General features: G+C 48.2%; 1 protein-coding gene across 3 annotated transcripts in view; it reads right to left on the bottom strand.

Moving 5' to 3' along the window:
- The window catches only part of Capn8 (calpain 8), a 67035-nt gene that overhangs the window by 6969 nt on the left and 36964 nt on the right, over nt 1-23102 (bottom strand). For 2 of the 3 annotated variants that reach the window (XR_002377685.1, XM_021159314.1), the window contains exons 8-16: nt 21679-21753; nt 20802-20962; nt 17668-17843; nt 14438-14449; nt 11977-12188; nt 10690-10726; nt 5009-5077; nt 2765-2822; nt 1304-1368 (exon numbers count right to left, since the gene is read on the bottom strand). Coding sequence is in view for 2 of the 3 variants with exons in the window: in XM_021159314.1 (XP_021014973.1) it covers nt 1304-1368; nt 2765-2822; nt 5009-5077; nt 10690-10726; nt 11977-12188; nt 14438-14449; nt 17668-17843; nt 20802-20962; nt 21679-21753 (865 nt within the window). In the remaining variant the exon portion in view is untranslated. Of the gene's footprint in view, nt 1-1303; nt 1369-2764; nt 2823-5008; nt 5078-10689; nt 10727-11976; nt 12189-14437; nt 14450-17667; nt 17844-19086; nt 20160-20801; nt 20963-21678; nt 21754-23102 lie in introns of those variants that run through there. The other variant, XM_021159327.1, reaches the window with a different exon arrangement.

Genomic DNA, 23102 nt, shown 5'->3' with positions numbered 1-23102 from the left:
TGTGCAGAGACTGACACACACGCCACACACACTCCCTACCACAACTCTCTGCACAAGCCCTGCCGTGTGCAATAGACAGTCACACTTACTGACTTTCTTGGAGCTGATGAAGGGGTCCTGCAGTAAGGTTGCCAGATCCAATCGTGAATGAGGCCTCCCTAGCCTAAAGGATTCACTCTCACCACCAGTTTATGGAGAATGGTTACCTGGATGTATCCCTTAAATGTCACTTTTTTTCCTTCTGTTTTAAAGACTCCTCTACATTTTTCCAGGAAGGAGGGAGCACAAGGGAGGAAATGAGAAAGGAGGCATATTTCCTGTTTCCTTTCTGTCCCAGCAAAGCTGGAGGAAGTGCTGATGGGCCATCAGTACCCCACACCTTCTGTAGAATGTCTCGGACATGGAGATCGCCCTTGCCACTCATCAGAAAAACTCCCACCTGTTTATAATAGATTGAGTGTTTGTGTCCCCCAAATCTGAGTGTTGAAATCTAGCTCCAGTGTGAGGGTATCAGGAAATGGGGCTACAAAGAGGGCCCCTGTGTGAGTGCAGCTGTGCTGTTATAAAAGGGAATCCCAGGAAAATCCTCCCCCCAGTCCTCCCACCTTGTGAAGTTACAGCCAGAAACCTGAAGACGAGAGCCCTTACTAAACAGGTCTGCACACCTTAGTCCAAGGCTTCCCAGCACCTGAACTGTAAGAAATGTCTGTTATCTATAAGCTACACAGTTTAAGGTCTTATGTAACACTATTCTGGCAAACTCTGAAAAGACTGTTCTTTAATAGGAGATGAGAGTTAAATCAGATCAGACAGAACAAATAGGTCTTATCTTGTATCATAAATCCTAAGCTATCGGTAGTGGATATCCAAGGACCACTGAAAGAAAATCATACAGTGATGGGGGGGAGCTGAGGAAGAGCTGGATGCAGATGGGGAGTAGAATGGATTTAGCAGACTGAGACACACAACATAGTGTGGAGGACGGAGGAGGGCACAGTCCCACTTGCTATTTCCAAGTTCCATAATTTTAGACCAGTCACTCAAGTGTGGAATAACTTGTGGTTGTTGTTGGTGGTGGTGGTAGTGGTGGATAAATGGGAGATAGTCCCAGGTGTGGCAAAGACAACCACAGAACGCACAAGGGTGCATTTTAACTTTAAAACTCAAACACAGTTCCTGATGTATGCTCAGTAAATGAGTTTCCTTTCTCATTTCCTCCCCTGTGCTTCCCCCTCCTTCCTGGAAAAAGGTGGAGGAGCCTTTAAGACAGGAAAAATAAAAAGATGTGACATTTAAAGGATACATCCAGCAGGCTGATCATTTCTCTGCAAGTGTTGATGTTGAATCCGTCAAATTTCATGTCTGTTCCTAAATATTTAAAAAGAAAAGAAGGTGGGAGTCAGGAATGTTTAAAGACCAGGAAAGTAAGTAATCTAGGCAGTAGAAGAGCACCAGAGAGTACAGTTTCCATGGAAAGAGGGAGAGCATCGTGGGTGGCATGGGACAGATACCCCCAGCCTCCTGGTACCCCGGGATACACTACTGACCAGCCCTGGCATTGTGCTTCAAGCTGTGGGTCTCAGATTTGGTACCCACAGATTTATGTTTCTAAGCTTTGGTTTCCTGCATCATATAATGATGCTACTTGCCACCAAGAACTGGTGAGCATCGCAGTAAGGTAAGAGAAGCTTTGTTACCAGGATGGTGTAAGCCTATCCTCCACTCCATTCTTCCCTCCATCCTCCCTGCAGCCTCTGTGGGCTCTCCCCATCACGATATGGTCTACTCTTGAGAGTAATTCCACTGGGCAGATGTTAGCATCATCATCTTCATTTATGACGCCCAGAGAGCTTATACAGTTGACCATTGACCCATAAGGGAACATAGCTGGGATTTAAAGACAGGCTTGCTGGCTCCAGGGTCACAGCACACAGTGGCTCAATGAAGTAGCCGTTGTTAACTCACAGGCATCTCTCTGGGGCTCCAGGCATCTCTCCTCTCCACTTTCACCTGTTAGAGACCTCTTCTCTGTTCTGAGCCACAGAAGGAGCAAGGGCAGAGAAGAGTGTGGAAAAGCTCTCCTAAGCGATGGCAGAGCTCTGAGCCCCAGGACACTGCTCAGGCCCCTCCCTGTCTCTGGGCTAGCATGGGAGCCCATCACCCAGCCAACTGAAGGACTTAACCCTGGATGTGCCTGCACCAGAACAGAAGGTGGCTGACTCTATACTGGTTCCAGTGGCTCACACTCAGGGAATGGCAGTGTAACTGCCCTCCTTGGGAGACAGTTTGACACTTGGGCAGTCCCCAAGGCTTGCAAAAGTCTGAAGCTTTGAACAACAGATTATTGGCAAGAACAGTCATAATCACCCTCCTACCTGTATCCCCAAAGAAGCATGGGAGGGGATCTTCGTGCAATATTAATTTTTTTGGAAAAGTGTCACGTAAATCAAATGCGGACCAGCTTTCTTTCTTTCAGGGCTTACAAATAATTGTATTTGATGTCTCAAGATTCTTGGTCCTTCAGGGTCTGGTTGCTTACCAGTGTGGGTCTCATCTCTCCCAATGCCACCTCCTCCCCAGCTTCTCCTACCTGCCACAGGTCACCTCATTGTACAGAGTGGGGGTCTCTAAAGGTCAGAGGCGACCTGAACCCCTCCTCTCAACCTGGGGTATTTCTGGCCAATCTCTGGCCCTCTCTCAGCCCCACCTGGCACCCCTCTTGGATGCCCATGGACTTTCTGATAGCCCCCAGGGGAGAACTCACGTTTAGAAAGCAATCCATTCAGAACCCTCTTGAGCTGATGAACACTGATCTCAGAATCCTAGAAAGAGCCCAAATGTGAAACGTGTCAGATCCAACAAGCTGTTTCATGGCATCCAATTAGGGCCCCCTCCCTAGCCAGACTCTAGGTCCACCAGCCTTGTGATTCTTCAAAGTATGTGATGTCTTTAGAAACTCAACGTCTCCATTTCCTCTGAGGTCCGCCATCCTGGCAGGGCACAGGAGTGTTAGTCGGGCAGAGGAGACATGGATGGTACATGCTTGGCACCTAACTCCACAGAAGGCTGCCAGCCCAGCCTCACCTGTGTTCCACAGGCTTGCTTGTATGTCAAGAAGTGACAGTGAAAATTCACACTGATGTCCCACACACCCTACTTGTGCGTTATTAAATCTTTAACAAAGCTGCATCCACACTACAGTTATGGAGCTGTGACTATAGAAATCGCCAGTCACCACACACACACACACACACACACACACACACGCACTGTCATGTATCATTGCGTGGGCTATAATGGCTTGGGGTTCACAGACACCAAGTGCCGGATTTCCCACATATGTGGGCTGCCATTCCATGCAGGAACACATTTTAGGCTGGGGTTCAGACTCATGGACTGAAGCAGCCCATGTGTGTTTGATGTGAACTCTGAAGCAGAGAGAAGAGGCACGATTTACCTCCCAGATGGAAGATGGGCCTCAGGCAGGGAGAGGAACAAGGGGCATGGTAGAAGCAATGGGCTGTGAACTAAGTTCCAGTCTGGACTCTGCCCATTGTCCGCACTGTGACCTCCTATACTCCCCTGGACAGTCCCTAGCATTGGAAAGGTGAGACTAAACCTCACAAAGCTGTGTCTCCGGGTGGCCTCCCCCGGGGCATAGGGTGGTCGGGTTTAGTGTCACACTGGAGACCTCTCTGAAAAGCTTCAGACTCAGCCATCTACCAGGAAAGAAAGGGAAGGCTCAGAGTCCATACCGGACCTTGGCTGTAACCTTCATGAGGCCTTGTGGCCTTGCACCAGCTCCCAAACCCTCTGTCACTCTTCCAGCAAGGAGGTGGATGACGACTTGTGTGCAGGCCCTTTCCCCATCGCAAGAGAGAAAAGACAAGCTTGGGAAGAAATCTAGCTCAAAATCAGTGTTTCTTCTCCGGGGTTTTGAATGTACTAAATAAAACATGCCCCTTTGGCTGCCGAGGAGACAAGCCTCTGTTGGGAAAAAGACTGGTCTGAGTGGCTGGGGAAGCGAATTGATGTATTCTGGGCTTGTAGGTTTGCTTTGCTTTGGTACAAGGGTTCTTTTCTGGTATAATTTATGTTTTTCCATCCTTCCCCAACCCCCTCTCTCTCTGACAGAGAAGTCACCATATATTCCAGGCCGTCCTCGAACTCCCAGATCATGCAATCTTCCAGCCTCAGCCCCCCAATTACGTGGGGTGGCAGACCACTGTGCTAGGCTTCCGTTCCATTCTTAAGTCTAGACAGTCTGTTGGTGCTTCCACGGGGTAGGGCGTGCCGGGGAGACAGAAAGTGATTCTTGGGATCTTTTTTTTTTTTAGCACTTTATAACCATCAAGGGTCCTCAGTCACTGTGGGACCAGTGGGCACAGACTGAATTTTGGGTGGGCTCAGACTTATGACCTCTAAAAGACAGGGGCAAAGTGAGCTTTGGACAGCTGAGCAGAGGGAGAAGAAATGGGAGACAGCTGTGCATACGCTGACCACAGTCACAGTCATACACACACCCAAATCAGGCTCGGATTCCACAGGGCGAGCACTGCTGGTCTCCCAAGTCATCGGGCTGTGTCTGTAATCCCAGGGCAGGTTAACTGAGTGACCTCCCGCTGCTGCTGGTCAATTCCCCCTCTAAAGACTATTGATTTAGAGAGGTCACACTGCCCTGGCTTCCACTCAGAGGCCCTGTCTGAAGGGACCAATTTACAAACTGAAAGGCTTTGGGCAAGACGCAGAGATTGGGCTCTTCCATTTTCTCAAGTCAGTCAACGCAGGAAGAAAAGTGGCCTCTGGACAATAGTTATTCTCTCTCTCCCAGAAACACAGGAAAAGCCTGCTGGCTTCCATCAGGATGAAATGACAAGTGACAGACACAGGCTGGAGACCCAGAGTATGCAGCTTTGCCCTCCTGTACTCCTGTAGACCCGAGGGCGTGCAGACAAACATGACCCGAGCCTTTCACTGCCCAGCTGAGAGGCGGCCGCCCTCCACTCACCTTGTCCGCAAACTCCTCAGACAGGCTCCAGAAGTGCTCATCATCTCCATCCATGTCACGGGGATGTGGCTGGAAGGGAGGGTACCGATGATGTTAAAGCAGGAATTGTGGCGTGAACTATGGAGAATCCCATTTGTAACTGTGGTGAGTCTGTACTGGGCCAGGCTTTGGGCTAAGTGGCAACATATGGGGTTATGAAAAATGTCCCACATAGTCTGAGGTACTTGAACTCTTGTTTCCTAGTTGGTGGCACTGTCTGGGGAGGCTTAGGGGGTGTGGCCTTGATGGAGAGAGTATGTCATTGGAGGTAGACTTTGATATTAAAACCCTCATTCCCTGTGCGCTTCGTTCTCTCTGCTTTGATGTGCATTTAAAGTCGTGAGCTCTCAGCTTCTTGCTCCTGCTGCCATGCCTGTTCTTTGATGCAATGCCTCCCTACCGTGATGGACTGTATCCTCTGGAACCGTGAGCCAAAATAAATCACCTGCAAGTTGCCTTGGTTACAGTGTTTTATTAGAGCAGCAGAAAAGTAACTGATACAGACAGCAAGGAAGGAGCCACACAGAGGCCTGGCAGTCCTGCAGGGTGCCAGTCTCTATGCACAGCTCCCCTCTGAGTGCTACAACCCCAACTTCTTCTTTTAAGACTTATTTTAATGTTACCTATCTATATGTGTGGGGAGCAGTGTATGCATATGAGTGTAGGTGCCCATGGAGACCAGAGGTATTGGATCCCCAGGAGCTGGAATTCCAGGCAGTTGTAAGCTACCCTACCTGGGTGCTAGGAGCCACCCTTGGGTCCTCTGCAAGAGCCGTATACACTCTCAGCTGATAAACCATCATTTCTTTGGGCCCCTGAGCCTTGAATGTTTGATTTCAACCCAGAATCACTTTCAGAGAACAAGACAGATACAGGGAAATCTCAGAGTGAGTATGGAGAATGTCCAAGGACTTTGCCAGCAACCTCATAGGAATCTGAACTCCAGAAATCATATAAAAAATATGCAGATGTTTATATGTGATTTCTTAGCTTTCTAGAGATGGAGGTAGGGAGGGGAATTGGGAGTGTTAAGGGGGCAGAGCCTAGTAGACATAAGGGAACTGAAACTGAACTACAGATGGGCTGCTTACTGGAGCCTGTCTCTGCACTCTGAGCATCCACTCTCTAATGCTAATATTAAACTACCTAGGGTTGTTTCATGGGTCATTTTGAAATCAGATGAGAGCTAATGCATGCCGGTCCTTCAAAAATTACAAACCATTCAATGAACGCCTTTGACCAAATACATTCAAAATCATCTCGCACTGTCATCGAAAGAAGGAATGAAAAAAAGATTCCCAGCTAGCCTGAAGAGTTTCCAGGAACCAAAGCCATTGCTAGGATGAGTACACAAAGCCCAGGATAGCCTAATGATGCTGTAATTGTAAGTTACCGTTGTCGTAGGAATGGTACTCTCCTTACTAACTGCCTGTGAGGCACATTAAATGAATTATCTCACTTAGTGGGGCCATGCTGTGAGGTCGTCTAATTACTATTAGACACTAGATCGCTATTCACAGATGGGGAAACAGGAAATTAAGTAACACCACAGAAAGACAGGACGAGAGGGAGGGAGAGAGAGAGAGAGAGAGAGAGAGAGAGAGAGAGAGAGAGAGAGAGAGAGAGAGAGCCAGAGGTGAGGCGGATTGCCGCAAAGTGGTGTCTTCTAGACACGAGAAGACTGATACACCCGTTAACTCACAGTACTTGCCTATACAAACCTGCACAAGACGGAGCCTGTCAGCTTGCCCATGAGTGTAGATGAGAGGCACGTGAGCTCCTTCCCTGACTGCGGAGCTTTGGGTGATGGCTGCTGAGTGGGGGAGGGGTCGGTTTTCTTCATCTGTGCAGCCATGCTAGATTGTTCACGCTCTAATGAATGGCCCTGCTCCCTTCTCGTATTGGCAACACTGATTGTATTCAGTGGGTTATGAAGGAGGGGGAGGAGGCAGAGAAAGAAATGAAGTTGGGGGAGGCTGGAGAGGAGGAATAGCTGTGGATATTGCTAAAAAAAAATACAGAATTCACACACACACACACATACACATATACACACAGTGGCTGGCCAAGCCCACACAGCTAATAAGTGATGGAGTCAAGATTCAAACCCCACTCTGCCCTTCTCTGCCATCCTATGTGTGACAAGCAGAGATTGCTGAAAGAATGAACAGCCCACGACTTGGAGACTCGCACACCCATTCTTGGAAGGCATGAGACTTCCTGTCACCTACATCCTATTCTTTCAGCCTCCAGGGCTGTTTACCCATCTCTTCCAGGAGGCTACTGATGCATGTCATCATCATACACAAATTGCACAAATCTAAAACCACACATGTGATCTTTTTTTTCTTTAGAAGAAAAAAATAAATGATACTTATCACACACATGATTTAAAGTTTTGTGTGGTTTTTTTTTTTTTCAGAAGAGAAAAACATTATATTGATATACTGTAAAACCTAGTGGCGAGCCCACAGATTCTAGACAGGGAATAACATTCTGTTATTCCAAGGAGAAAAGGTATGAAATTGCATTTTAAAGGGCGGAGCCAAGTGACCCGGTACCCTCTTGAATCCCAGTCCCTGTGAGGCAAAGGCCAGAGGAACAAGAGATCAAAGGCCACCTGTGCTACATAGCAAGACTATGTCTCAGACACACACACAACAATCCAGGATGTGCATCCGGACAAATGCTGTCTGTAGCAGGCAGTCTGCCAATGGGGAGGAGACACACCACTGGATGTGGGAACTTTGGTACTCAAGAAATGGGAAGGATGCGTTTCTATAATGACAAAGTACCTCAAATCTGTTCATTCTCTCACCTGGTGCAAACTGGAGACTGCCCTGGGTCTATCAATAAATATGGTGGTGAACAAGAACCGCCCTTCTATCAAACCAAGAGTTGCTGGAGGAGTGTCTACAGCCCCAGTAGAATGTATGTGGAAACATTTGACAATAAGGTGGCAGCTGGACAAAGGCAAGGATGGAGTCTCCTGTTACGAAATTGGGTGCTGATATCATCTTAGCAGCCCTGCTCACAGGCACACATCTGAGTCCTGAGTGTGCCTGTTTCACTGCACACCTCCCTCACTACAAGCAAGGCAGTTGGGCCCTTTGAATATCTAGTTGCCCATGACTTGGAGGTAAAGATGCAGGAATTCTGGAAGGCCAAGGCTGTATCTTCCTATCTCCTGTAAAGTCCTAAGTTCAACAAGATATTACCACTGTAATGTTTATGCTGTGCACACATTTGGGTATTGTGTGTGTGCATGTGCTGTGTGTGTGTGTGTGTGTGTCATGTACAAATGCATATGAGTAGTGTGTGTGGCATAAGTCTGGTTTATGTGTGCATTATACACGCAGGGTATGTGTAGCGTTGTGGTAGAGTGTACAGCACACATACATGGTATGTGTATGGAAATGTGTAATCCGTATTGTGAGTATGTGTGAGTATATATGTATGATATGTTTTATGATAGGCATATGGTAAATAGTATGCATTTTGTGATATGTGTGGGATATGTATATAGTATGCATTATGGTGCATATATCTGCTGGTTATGCAGTGTGTGCAGTATATAGTAAGCATGTATAATGTATGTGGTGTGTTTTATGGTGGTATGGTATGCATGTGTGGTATGTTTTATGGTGAGGACATGGTGAAGTATGGTAAGTGTGTATGTGTGTGTGTGTGTGTGCGTGTGTGTGATATGTGTATAAAATTTGGTGTGTATGGTGTACGGTATGTATATGTTGGAACAGAAGTAGCCACAGTGAGAAAGAAAGTCAGAGCATTTGTGAAAGAGAATATTCTGAAGTCCCAGGCCTTAGAATCCCAGACTCCCTCTGATGGATCCATTACCATGCTCTGGAGATGGCAGAAGGCTCTCTGCCTGAAGGCTTGCACGTTACATGGCTATAGGCCAAACGCAGGAGCCTGTGAACCGTAGTCAAGGAAGGAGCATATAATCTGATCACAGAATCTGGCCAAGGCAGTTCCATGGCCAGGAGAGACTCCATGTTATTCCGGGGCTTTAGGAGAACACGGGAGATGGAGACAGGGAGCCCCCGTGATGACCAGCTTGGTTCAGTAGGCGTATGGGCCTAGTTTTAAGTCATTTAGCAGAAATCATAATAGACTTGTAACTCTGTACAGTCTACACCAACACACTCTAGCTCCTCTAGCATTCCTGTGCCCCACAGTGAGAATGGTAAGACTCTTGGGAGTGATGAGGCCGAGCTACCTTCTGCAACGAGAGCTCAGTCACCAAGAGCCCAGCGCAGGACAGGCTGATGCTGCAGGGAGATGGTTAACAGGAGGGCTACAGGCCCTGGGGGCAGTCGCACTGAATAGAGACTAACTAGTAAGATTAAACAGATGACAGGCATTTCCTGCCAGTCAAATGCGGCCCCAGCCCCAGGCATATATATCCTCGGGTGCCTTGTTCCTATTCAACTGTAGAAATATGAACTTACACATTTGATTATTGCCAATAACAGAGCATGTCTATCCCAGGGCTGTTCACCAGCATGGCAAGCTTGGTCACTAGAGGGCACTTTGAGTAGCAGCTGCATGTAGGTACTCAGTCCATTTGGGTGAAATTGAAACTGGGCTTGTGTCATGTGAAGACATTCTCCACCCCTGGGTCCTGCCCCATGGAACAGAAAGACCACACACACACACACACACACACTCCACACATACATACACACCATAATACACACACACACCACATATACACACACACACATGCTCACACACACATACACACACCATACATACACACACACAAACACCACACACATACACACCACACACACACACATACAAACAAACACCACACACACACACCCCACACATACATACACACCATAATACACACACACACCACATATACACACACACACATGCTCACACATACACACACACCATACACACACACACAAACACCACACACATACACACCACACACACACATACAAACAAACACCACATACACACACACACACACACACACACACCCCACACACATACATACACACCATAATACACACACACACCACATATACACACACACACATGCTCACACACACACACACCATACACACACACACACAAACACCACACACATACACACCACATACACACACATACAAACAAACACCACATACACATACACACACACACACCATACACACACACACACACACACACAAACACCACACGCATACACACCACACACACACACACACATACAAACAAACACCACATACACACACACACCACACACATACACACACACTTGCGAGAGCGCATGCACACACTCATACCCATCATGTGGGAAGGATAAGAAATTGAACTCATACTTCAAGCCCTGAACATTTCTCTGTGTGTATTCATACACACATATGTATGTTCATGTGTATGAGTGCATATGGAGGGTACATGTATACATGTGTGATTGTGTGTGTGTGTGTGTAGACTAGTGGACAGCCTATGGTATCATTCCTTAGACATTATAGTATTATGTTCCAGAGAAATAAAATGTTACCATTTTTAATATATAAAGAACTCTGTCAAATCAACAAGACACTTGGATGCCTGCTGTGCAGTAGTGCGAGAGCTTGGCACATAGGACTGCATACCTCGTTTGGGTCTCCAGCAACAGCATCCCCAATTTCTCTGAAATCCAGACAGAAATGAATTAGACATCAAAAAGCAAGTTCAGATAATGGCTGGGCCCTTTCAGGGAGAATTTCCTTTTATGGGAATTTCACACTCAGGATTTTCAGTTCCTGTTTTTAAAGAAACTGTATGGCTGAATCCCTAAAAGAAATGCTTCCCCTTTACTGCCCCCACCCACCACCCACCCTGAAGTTTCACAAGATAGGGGGCTCATGGGTCTCCTGTGGATTCTAGAATACTAAACATTCTGAGACGCGTCCCTCTTTACCTCAGGGATGGCTACTCTTCTTTCTCCTGAAAAGTTCACTGCTGAAGGCTCTGCTGGCCTTGTGGGGAGCCTGAAGTCTGAGAAAGGCTACAGGGCATGGGATATGCCCTATGTGTGTGCCGTGTGCTCAGGATCTGTGGCATGGGATGTGTGGATGGTGCGCATGGTATGTGGTACTTAGGCATGTAGTTTCTATGAATCTATGTGAATATTCTGTGTGCAATGTGTAGTGAATAAGCATAGTATATTTGAGTTATGCATTAGTGGTATGTGTACATAGTGTGGTATGTGGTACTTGAAATGTATAGTGTGTTGTGTATATAATGTATGGCATATGTGCATGTCATATGTTGCGTGTATATGATATGGTATATATAATATGTATGTGTGGTTTGTGTGTTGCATGTTTGTGTTATGTATTTGATGCATTGCTGTGTGTGTACATAATAGACCATGGTATGCACGCTGTGCATGTGTATATGTTTGTCTGTAGTGTGTACATGGTATGTATACATATATAATGTGGGATGCATAGATAGTACATATTTAGCACATGTGTCATATATATGTCTAGTGTATATGACAGATATAGTAAGTAGGTTATGTGTAGTGTACATAATTGATGTGTATAGTATGTATTCAAAGTATGTGTGTACTGTGTGCACAGCCCTATCCCAGATCCCATCAGCCTCTGCCAGATGGTAGAACAGTTGGTCAATAGGCTGTTGTTGGCGCCCTTTCTCCCCAGCCTTCACTTTCTGGATGAGGAAATTCCCAGTCCTATAGAGAAAAGTGGAGGCAGCAGGAGGCACACCCAGGGAGATTCATGCTTTCCAAACTTCCTTTAGAAGCATCCACTATGCTCCTGGGGCAGGCAGGTCATTTAGCAATGAATTCCTCCAAATCCTGCACCTCCATCTGGGGCCTAACTGAAAAAACAACCCCCTGCCCCCAGCCACGATTGACAAAGGAGACGCACAGAGCCTTGGCCTTCTTCTCTGAGAACACCCTCAGGCAGAAGTCACCGTCCTTGAAGGGCTCGAAGGTGGATGGCACCACTAGGTACTGTCCTGGGGGGAGTTGGACCCTGCTGGACACCTCTCGAAGGTTCATGTAGGTGCTGGAGCAGGTGGAGGGCTGGCGGCCCTGGAAGAAGTCCCGGCTCAGGTGTGCATCGGTGTGACTCTCCAGCTGCACAAAGCAATGGCAGAGTCAGTTCCTCCTTGGAGTTCAGCCCCACCCTGTTGAGTTAGGGATTGTTTGTTGTACCTAATATGTAGAATCAGGAGGCTTCTGGTTCAGTCATGAGCTAGTTCACTGTGCCTCAACCATTCAACGGATTTGGGGTGTCTGCTGGCTGCCAAGCCCGACAAGTCTGTGGCCTTAGCTGTGTGACTTTAGCCAGCCTTTCTATCCTCTAAGCCTCCCTTTAACTGAAGAGTGAAGTTGTGTGTGTCTAGTGTGTGCTTTGCATATTTCTCCTCATGATTCCAGCAGCAAGCATCTGCAGCTGCCTCTACAAGAACAGCATGGAATCTCACAGTCCAGCTGGTCCTCAAACAAAGGGCTCTGTGAGGTGACTAAAGTGACCAGGCTTTGACGAGGACAGATGGAGGAGGCAGCTCTCCAGGCCTGATTCTGGGTCCCTCCTGGCCCCCTGGGGATCAGGACTCTTCCACAGACAGAATAAGATACTCCCATGGATTTTGCTGTGAGGAGCAGGGAGGCTGCTTTTGTGTTACACAGGCTAATTATTGACTGCAGAGTGCTCTAAAACACAGGTGCCAGTGTTGTTAGCACTGTAATCACCCTCCCTAGAGCCCTTTGTCCTTACAATCAATCTTTATATGATGTTCGTGACAGAGGCAGGTGCAGGCAAGCTGCAAGAGCTGAAACACCCACCCTGGAGTGGTCAGTGTCTACACATGCTCACCAGACCCTCCCCGGATCTCAGTTCTGCTGACCAGGGGAGGAAAGTAGGCCCACCTGTCCCTCTGTCATTGTCCTGGCTGGGACACCTCAGGGATCCTCCCAGGTGGCAACTAGGCCAGCCACAATGCTGGGATTCCCTATGAAAATGTTTACACCCTGGATACAAGAGTGCTGGGCAGGCCAGCAGAGCCACAGCCAACATCTAATGTAACAAGCTCAATGTCATTTTTGCTGTCCCTGATGGAGGTGAGGGAAGAAAGAGCAGAGAGAAAGAAGGCGCTGTCAGTGCAGATGAGGAGCTGACTATAACCTGAACTTGGCTGGGGAAAGGCAATTGGAGTTTCTGGAAGAATCTAAGAATGGAACCAATCAAAGAGTCCTTGTTTAGGAGGCCAGAGTGGGACCTAGAGCTGCTGAAGCAAGAACCTGGTTTCTTCTGTGCTACTAGAGGCTCCATCTAGTTAGGTGTCATGGGTCTCTGGCCTTCACATCGCCCCTTGATGTGACTCAGCCAGCAATGGCAGTATGGGTGTCAAGCAGGTTCAACTGAGGGTGACTCTGAAAGTGTGAGACTAAGGTCAGCAGGCGAATCCTGCAGGGTGGGGTGTGTGCAACTCGTTAGGCCCACCCTGGACCTAGAGGCAGATATGATAGATGTGAAGACAAATGGTCCATGCTTTATAAATCCTTCCAGGGACTCTGAGATAAGTTCAAGTTTTATCTGAAGACTCCGGGACCCCTGCAGATCACACCAAGGGCCCTGTTGCTGCCCACGGGGAAAGTTCTATGCACAGACATAGGACCCCACACTCATATTGATGGAGCCATCATATTGATGGGAGTCATGGTTTAGCCCATTTAACTCGGGCTTGGTTTCCATTATTTTCTAGTATTAAAATGGTGCACCAGACCACCCACCCTGGCTGTCCCCTCCAGAATAAACGGCATGCATCTCTGATCCAAGGGCAGGACAGACCAGTCGTCTGCAATCTGGAGACGTAGCCTGGGCCCAAGCCTATGACTCTGGGCCTTGTAGGTCTACCTACACTCCCGGTCACACTGAGAAGAGGAGAGAGGCTGCAGCAGGGCACACACCAGAGCATAATTAGTGCAACTGACCCAGATCAAAGCCCAGTCATGGGGGTCAAGGGACTGTTTCTAAACCTACAATGCCTGTACTCTCCTGACCCCAAGATGCTGATATGACTTGCTGGGATGAAGGCATCTGTCTCTGTTGGCCAGACAAGAAGGATCCTACAGTATGCTGTAGTCACCTTATCCAGACCAAGCCACCATGCACATAGGGACAAGGATCACCCCTGCTCTCTTCCAAAAGGGCCTGGCAGGTGGGACTTCGGCTTGTTTTCACTGGCTCTCAGGGCTACCAGCTCAGCAGACCCTAAGAGTATCCACAGAGAGCCCTGTTTCCACAGCAGGAAGGAGCCAAAGACAGGCATGCCCTTTCTTACCGAATGAAGACCACCTCTGTCCAGGCAATACTCACATACCTCCTTGGGAATCTGCATGGCAAAAACAAAAACAAACAAACAAAAAAAAAAAAAAAAACAAGAGCAGGTCACCTGAGAGCTCAAGCCCCTCGCCTTGTGTGTCTCTCCTTATACCTTTCAGACAGGGATTTTCTGCTGAAATGAGGGGTGGCGGGCATTGCTGAACTGGGAAGTGATGGGGGATTCGAAGCCCTATGCAGCCTGCTGAGTTCTGGAACCCTGGGGCTGGGTTGCTACCTTTTTCTCTGTTTAGTAATTGTGGGATCTCCCAGGATCTCCCAGATGCTTCCAAAGCAATAACATTTGAGCTGAATCAGATTCAAGGTCTTCCAAGAGACCTCCTACCCTAACCTGCCAGATCAAGGAGTTGGCTGGAAGGAAAATTCCACTCAACTTGAAGTCATAATTGATCCTGTCTTTGGCCACAGTGACCCAAACTGGCCCTATAGGATTTTTAAATTGGAACTAAGGAAAGGGGCCCCTTCCTTTATGTTAGTGGCATTAAGCTGTGTAGAAAGCTAGACAGGAGAATGGTACTGGTGTTAGAGAAAGAGATGTGGAGAGAAAGCATCCCCACAGCCTCTGACTCCCTCTTCCCAAGCATCCTCTCTGTCCTTTGCTTTGCCTACATGAGAGGGCGAGTTCTTTCTCACTAGCTAAGCTGCAGCTCTCTCGAGGAAACTGAAGACATTAACTACAGAGATGGGCTCTCAGAGAGGGAGCCCTGATGTGCCCAGAGTTCCTGTGCCAGGCTAGAAAAGAGGACCCCAATCCTCCTGTGTCCTCCTCCTCCTCCTGCTGCTGCTGCTGCTGCTGCTGCTGCTGCTGCTGCTGCTGCTGTTACACAGGCTGTTTGAACCAAAAGAGCACGCTGGTGCCTTGGGCCCATTATGCAATTGCCTTCCACTCCGAGGGAAAGTGAGAACTGGCTGGCATCCTCTCGGCAGAACTCCAGTGGTCAAGGGACACCGGCACTCCTCTAGTCTAAAGTTTAAAACACAATCAGCCACACCGAGGCCTCACCACCCCTGCCAGGAACCTTCCTAATTACCTTGGCCAGTTTTCCCTCAACAACCTGGACGCTTCTGGCAATATGCTTTGAGTCCACCTGGCCCTGAGTCTCCTGGGCCAGATAGGAACAGCCACTGCCCACCCTGAGACTGGAAGGGCAGCCATCTGTGAAATGCAAGTTTCTGAGTGGGTGGTGGGAGAAGGGCTCTTTAGCCTTCAGGGCTGCCTGGCAGCTTCTCAATTGGCCACAGGTTTTCAACCTCAGGCTAGAGTCCAGTTTCAGGCAGTCATAGCCAGAGAAGGGTAACATTGGGTGATAATATGATATCCCTAACTAGCCAAGCTACTCTGCACATCCTAGCTGCTCTCTGCAGACCAGCTACTCCCTACACTCCAGATGCTCCCCTCACCTAGGCTGCTCCCCTCACCACAGCTGCTTCCTACATCTGTTTCCTCAATTTGATTTGAAAGCCAATCTGCTCACAGACTCTAAGCTCTAAATTATATGCCTCCAGTGACAAGAAGTGAGACCACAGATCATATACCCTGGTATATTTTATAAACAGCTATAATTTGATACAGGAAACCGGCATGCTGTGTGTATTATTTATTGGTGCAAACACCACACAGCTATTGAGAAAGATGGCTTTGTTGCTCTGGCACAATGAGAGGGCCCTGAAGGATGAAGCACTGGCCACCGTCCCTGAGTGGCTCACCCTGTAACTGCTCCTGCCAGCTGCCAGCTCTCTAGAACTGTCACTAAGTTTTAAGCTATCAGGGAGCACATGGCGTCCCTTCAGGCTAGAATGTTCTCTAGAATGTCCGGGACTTCTTTTGAAGACCTGAGGCAAGTCTCCTCCAGCACGGGGCTGAGGAGCCCAGACTGCTGTGGTAGAACCACCATCACAGATCCCTGTCGGCTGAGTGTGTTGGGTTTCCCATTCCTGGTTGTGAGCACTCTGAGGACAGGAACTGTGTGTGTGCTGTTCCTCAGGCTCCCCAGCTTCTAGCTCGGCACCTGGCACATAGTAGGTGCTCAGGCATGTTTGGCGTATTGGGATACATGCATGATACGATGGATGTGGATCGGGCTGCTCCCTCTGTAAGCACTGAGGATGGGTTTGCTGTATTTATGTCTAGACAGGGCTGGAAGAGCTAAGTCTGTGTGACAAGGAGCTTAGTTACTTTCAGTTCTTCTTCTCTTGCAATTAAGTAGCAATTCTTTTCCAACCCCCATTCTTCCAATTACACACACACACACACACACACACACTCCCCTGAAACCCTTAGCTTAAGAACATGATCAATGGAGTTGGAGGCTGATGGTATAAGCTCAGCAACTGAATTTTTCCTTGTTACAAATTTTATTACAATACTTCATATTACAATGCTTATTTTATGTGCATTAATTTATACTAAGACATTGAGCCTCCAGGCTGCACTGGGGCTTCTAATTAGAACTGTATTTTTACCAAGAAATTCATTTATAATAAAACCATACCAAACAAACAAACAAGCAAACAAAATCTGAGTCCCCATGGGCTGCATTGTATGGAGTCTTTGCCTGGGTGAAGGGATATACTACAGCATGGTCCTAGCTGGACTGTCAGGACCTGAAGGCTTGATTTACCGTATCAGGGAGACAAAGTCCACAGAGGGGTAGTAGCTGGAGAAGCCTGGGATACTGAGGCAGAGTCTGAAGCCTGAGACAAGAACCAGCTGTGTTTCTCAATCCAGAAACCCGGGAACCAAAAGGGCTATGTGGGTCTCTTACCCAAGCTAGTGGCTATGAGTTCCAAGTGACCTCCTATGGTAGGAAGAAGGGACTGTATACATTTGGCTTCTGCATCTAGCCATCTTCTTCTAACCTGGAATGGATTTTATTACTCAAATGTCTTTTGTCTTCATGCTCTGGGCTTCTGTGCCCTGAGATACCTCTTCTTGGATAAGAGTCTAACCTGTACGTTTACACTGAGTTCTCACTGATCGGCACCGTGTGGTGAGCCGCATATCTCAGTGTTAACAGATGAAATTATAGCCACGGGAATGAATAACTATAAAACCCAAGTCTCAGTGAGAGTTTTAGAGATATAAGGAAGCAAAGACAACATCATAGTAAGAGAATTTGAACAATAGGAAAGATGCTCTCCAGTTGTTGACTAGAACATCCTCATAAAGACAGCAGTATACTGAGACAGAGGAGCCTGGGCTAGCAATACCTGGTAGACAGCATAGCCTATGCTGAGCATGCCCTGGCCAATCCTCCTCTGACGTCTGCGATTCTTCTGCATCAGACCCAGCAGCACTGTACAGCAGGGTTCACTGGTGCCCTCCTCCTGGTCCTCATCCGCCTCGTCCAAATGGATTTTAAACTGGGGGTTGGTCCAGTAAGTGGCTGGAAGTCGTGAAGTGATGGTGGTCCAACAGGGTGAGAAAAAAAAAAGAGGCAAGAACCTCCATCATCCCCAGTGAAAGAATAACACTGGCCAGACTGCTTGACATAGTGGAACCTCCCTGACCCATCCCACAGGTAGACACTTAGAACTGAGTATCTCATCAGCTGAATCAACCAGTAGCCCAGAACTGTCTGAGTAGCTGGCATCTCGGGCTGCTCTGGACTGTACCAGGAAGCAATATCTTGCCTTCTTGCAAGTCCTTCATTTCTTCCTGCTCTTAGCTAAAGACTCCACCTGGAAGGAGCTGGTGGATGAGGACAGAGTCCCAGATGAATCATAGAAGTGCTGGGCAGTAGTGGCGCACGCCTTTAATCCCAGCACTTGGGAGGCAGAGGCAGAGGCAGGCGGATTTCTGAATTCGAGGCCAGCCTGGTCTACAGAGTGAGTTCCAGGACAGCCAGGGCTACACAGAGAAACCCTNTNTCAAAAAAAAAAAAAAAAAAAAAAGCATCTGCCTGATAGTTTGAAAGCCTTCTGACTGTCGTGGGCTCCATCAAGCCCAGGAGAAGCTCCTGCTTTGGATTTTAATTCCACAAGGCCCTGAGACCCACCACCCTCTGCCCCTTAGCGCAAGAAGCCTCCCAGGATGCTCAGGCTTACAGCCTACTGATGAGACAGCTGCCCTTCCAGACACGCCATTTAATAATGTAAGAGAAACCACGGCGTACTAAACTTTCCTGAGTCACTACCTATGGATACTTAAAAAGATGTCTTCTAGAGGTGGGGACATGGCTCAGTGGGTAAGGGGGCTTGCTGGGCAAGCAAGAGGACCTGAGTTCAGATCCTAGCACTATGACAAACGTCATGGCTATGACTGTGACTGTGCTGTTGGGGGATAGAAACAGGGATTGCTGGCCCTGCTGGCATAGCTCCAGGTTCAGTGAGCGACCCTGTGTCAAAGGCATGAGGGACAAAGGGTGATAGAGCTGGGTGGAGATTGATCTGGGAAGATACCTGACATCTTCTGCAAGTGTGCACACACACGGGTGCACAAACCAACACCCCCATGCACACACATGATGCCTTTTATTCAAAGAGAGTTTTTGAAAAGATCTCTCTCAACTTAGTTCTATGGTGGAGTTGAATTTAGAGTACAATTGAAGGAGACAGAGCTGGCAAATTTCACTGTGTTAAGTGTTCAATTGCAACAATGAGTTGGGGAGGAACATTTGTTGGAGAGTGAGGAGGGACTGCAAGTGTTTTCACCATCTCTATACAGTGGTACAACACTAAAAAACAGCATAGCAGTCACACACGGCCAACACACGTTCTTTATTTTTTCCCCTAACAGCGAGAGTATTTATTCAGCCTCTCCTTCCCGGAACCTCCATTTCTAGAGATATTTTTTTTTCACTCAAGGCTCAGGTGCATATAGATTTTAAGATCAGGTGTCTGTGGATTCCAGGGGAGACAGAAAATTCAGTAACCTTCTGTACTTACTTCATTACCACGAGGCAAGAACAATCCATTTCTTCCTGACAGCTAGCTGGCAGCACAGATGGGATTATGATTTGGTACGTGCAGATACCTTGGGAACCCCCTATGGTTCTGAGCTTCCAGAATGATCCAGGCGAATTTCCTATGTCTTCTCTAAGAGCTTGTTAATGGTGAGCATATTTTAATTTCTCCCAAATGTAGCATTACCGCCATCCCTACATTTTTTGTTTACTCCTTAACAGTACTATAGGAAGAGAATGGGCCATAAAAATAATACATCCCATTTGTATAACGCCGTACAGTTTACAAAGCGCTTCCCAGTGCACTCTGCGTTACAACGCTCACTGGGCCACAGCTAGTTGGAAGGTAGGAATTATGAACCATGGTGAGGACTGAGAAACTGAAGGTCCAGGAAAGGAATGCCCCCCCCCCCCCCAGGTCTCACAATTGTTAAGCTGACTGATGGGGGCAGGCCATCAGCTCCCCCTTCAGGCCTGACAGCAGCTGCTCTTTGCAGCCAGATGGAGACAGATGGGAGTGGAGCAAGAACCTGTATCCACATGGGGTTCTACAATGTTGCCGTTTCTACAGCATGCAGTGCCCTGGCTGGGAAGAAAGTAGCTGCTCTTCGCCCTTGCAGAGATACCTAGTCAATCAACACAAATCAACAGAGCAACAGCAAGCCCAAGGAGCGTGAAGGTGGGGAGCTAGCAAGCCCGGTGTGTGGTTTTCTTTTCGTTGTTTCTCCAGAGAGCTGTAGAGTTGTTTCTGGGTTGTTTCATCAGCTTTTGCTGCAGTGGACTTGATCTAGGAGGAGCCTACACAAGTACATGTTAGTCATCATGTAAGAACCAGGGAAGTCACTGTCACCTTTGGCAAGATGAGGAACCAGAGTTAAGTCAGAGGTAGAAGTTGGGCCAGGACATCCCCACTAGGGATAGATCCCTGGTGACCCCCACAGAATGGAACATGACCCATACATAGTCTATGTATGTCCATTCCTGGCCCCACAGCCTTACCCCTTCCGTTCTAACTCAGGTAGCAAAGCAGAATGACTGCCCTCCTGAGAACAGCCCAGAAGAGCAGTAGATTGCTGTCTGACAGCATTAGCTACTCTGCCCCAAAGCTCAGTGGTGGTGGTGGTGTTAGCCAGCTGGACCAGGTAGGGAAGGGAGGAGTCCAAGAGATGAGCCGGAGGCCTTAGCAATTGTCCAGGAGCGGTGACCAAAAAGCAGCAAGCTGGGAGAGCAGAGGGGCTGAAGCACAAATGATTTAAACACAGAGGAGCTGAAGTGAGGCCTCAGACAGGCAGCTGCAAAGCCACTATCCACCCTTGCCGGCCTGGCCTCCCAGCCAGAAGAGAAACAGGACCCCAGATCCACGAGCATTAATTATCCACAGATCCATGTTAAAAGTCACGCAGCCTCCACAAGGAAAAGCCAGAGGGCCCTCGGCCTCACCTGGGTAGTTCTGGCAGCCCCCAGCTGTAGAACCCCGTGTCCAGCGGCCGTTGAAGAGTACCAGGTTCCATTTGTGTATCTCCTCACTGCTCAGAGAGTCTGGGGACAGGTTGCATATCTCTAGTCGGGAGAACTGCTTCAAGAAATCCGAAAAAGACATCCTGAAGAACAAAGGAACCAGAAGGGAGTCAGTGAAGCAGGCTGGACTGGAAGAGAGCTTAAAGGCCCAGCAAAGAGCTCTCTGTCTTCCAGCAACTGTGGGCTGCCTGAGTTTCTTTCTATAGCCCAGTCACACAAACAAGCAGAGCTACCATCCAGATTTGTTGTGGTGGTCAGAGTCTCAATTCCTAGAGAATCTCCCCCTCCAGCCACACAGAATCGGAACCATGAACCAGAGGAAACCCCCACTCCTCCTGGGAGCGGGGATGTGAACATAGCCCTCACCGCTAGGCTGGATCACAGCTAAGCCTGCCAAAGGCTCATTTCTGAGGAATTCCCCATGATACACAGTGTGGAGATTTCCTCTAAGACATTCCATCTTCCAAGGGGTTCCCGCCCCCTCCTTAACCGCCTACCCAAGGAAAGGAAAGAACCCTGTTTTGACTAGATACTAGGCCTTAGAATTGGCGGGGTAGGGGATTTGTTTTAGGCTAGCAACAGGCAGACAGGCTGCAGGCCAAGCCATGTTGTGGGCAGAGAGCTGAGTTCCAATGCTTTAGAGTTGAGAATGGAGGTAGAATTATATCAGAGGAAGGGGAAGGGGGAAACCAAAGCCCCTGTGCCTGGGACATTGTCACATTCCTGCAAGTCCTAGAGACTGACCCTCCCGTATACTTTGGAACAGACCGGCCACAGGGCCCTCGGCACAGCTTCTTACCAGAACTCCCCATCTTCGGCTCTCTTGTCCAGTTCTCCCTTCTTCCGTGGATCTATGTAATTCCACTCAGGTGCACTGTGGAGGGGGAAAAAATGAGCCAGAGGTGGTCATTTCTGAGATGCAAGCTGTTTACTGCAGCTAAATGTCTCCAAAGGATCACAAATGGAATGAGTCCCATCAAGGGGAGAGGACAGACTGGACCTGGTGTGAGGTGCTGTACCATGGTGGGAACAGGTGAAGCCATGGATGGGACCTCCTGCATGGCCTGGGTGTGCAGCTGAACGGTGATGGCTTTGTCTAATTTTCACTTTCTGGGTAAGCTTTATATTCCAATTAAGACTCACAGACTTCTGACCGTGAGAATAAGGAGATCCTGTCACACAAAGGGCATGCACTCCTCTATCCATTAGTGACCCGTCAGTCTCGTCTCCTATCAGACTGGGGCCAACCAGCTCTGGGTACATAGACACTGTCCACATCCTAAGTCTACAGCTTTGATCATCAGGCCCAGTTTTTCAGAAATTTCCCTCAAGTGTCCCACTTGTGGCCATTCTGTGGTGATATCCACGTGCTTTATTCAAATGTCATCTACAGCCTGACCTTCACAGTGGGTTTTCCTGAGATACACGTGCAATATCTAGATAAGGGAACAGGGTTAGTACTGATCCTAAAAACAAACAAAGGCTCTTCCCTGAGCACACACAGAAACCAACCATCCCTCCCCAGCTGACTTCTAAGCCAGCTTCTCCCTCCAGCTGGCTTCTAAGCACTTGGGTTCTGGGACTTCTTAAAGTCATCGAAACATCCATTCAATCAGTACTGAGTCCCACAGTGTGCTTGTTTAAAAAACCGAAAAGGTTAGGGATCTGATAGAGAACTCTAGATCTAATCTAAATCTACTGGTTAGCTTGACTTTGTTATTGTCGTTGTTGGGGTTTCCAAACACTGACACCACATCCAGATGCCGGCTGAGTTTAGACATGTCATCTCGGACCTTCAGTGGCCTTCTCCAATGGCCCAAGCAGTTCCTGGTTGGTAGGGGACATGAAAGACATGGGTGCCAGAGTAAAGCCATCCCAGGACCTCACCTCCTCTGGCTGACTCCCCTTCTCCCTGGATAGGCAGACCAAAGACTGTCCTTCCATCCAGGGATCAACACCCAACCAGTCCTGAACTCACGGTGCAACGCTCCACTCATTACTGCCTCAGTGGGTCATAGCTCCCAGGATCAAGGTTCTCCTGACATCTTAGTTTTCTGTTGGTACTGAGAGAGCAGTGTTTGCGATGTGGAAAGATCAGACTTGAGAGCTATCAATTTGACCTTGGACAGGCAATAAGTAAGCCTTCAGCAGTCGGCAAATTTCCATGGAGATGCCAAAGCTTCAAGTGCCAAAGCAGACATCCATAATCAAAAATGACAGCAG

Source organism: Mus caroli, chromosome 1 (genome assembly GCF_900094665.2).
Source record: "Mus caroli chromosome 1, CAROLI_EIJ_v1.1, whole genome shotgun sequence".
NCBI classification, from domain to species: domain Eukaryota; kingdom Metazoa; phylum Chordata; class Mammalia; order Rodentia; family Muridae; genus Mus; species Mus caroli.
This window is presented reverse-complemented; position numbering and strand designations above follow the sequence as displayed.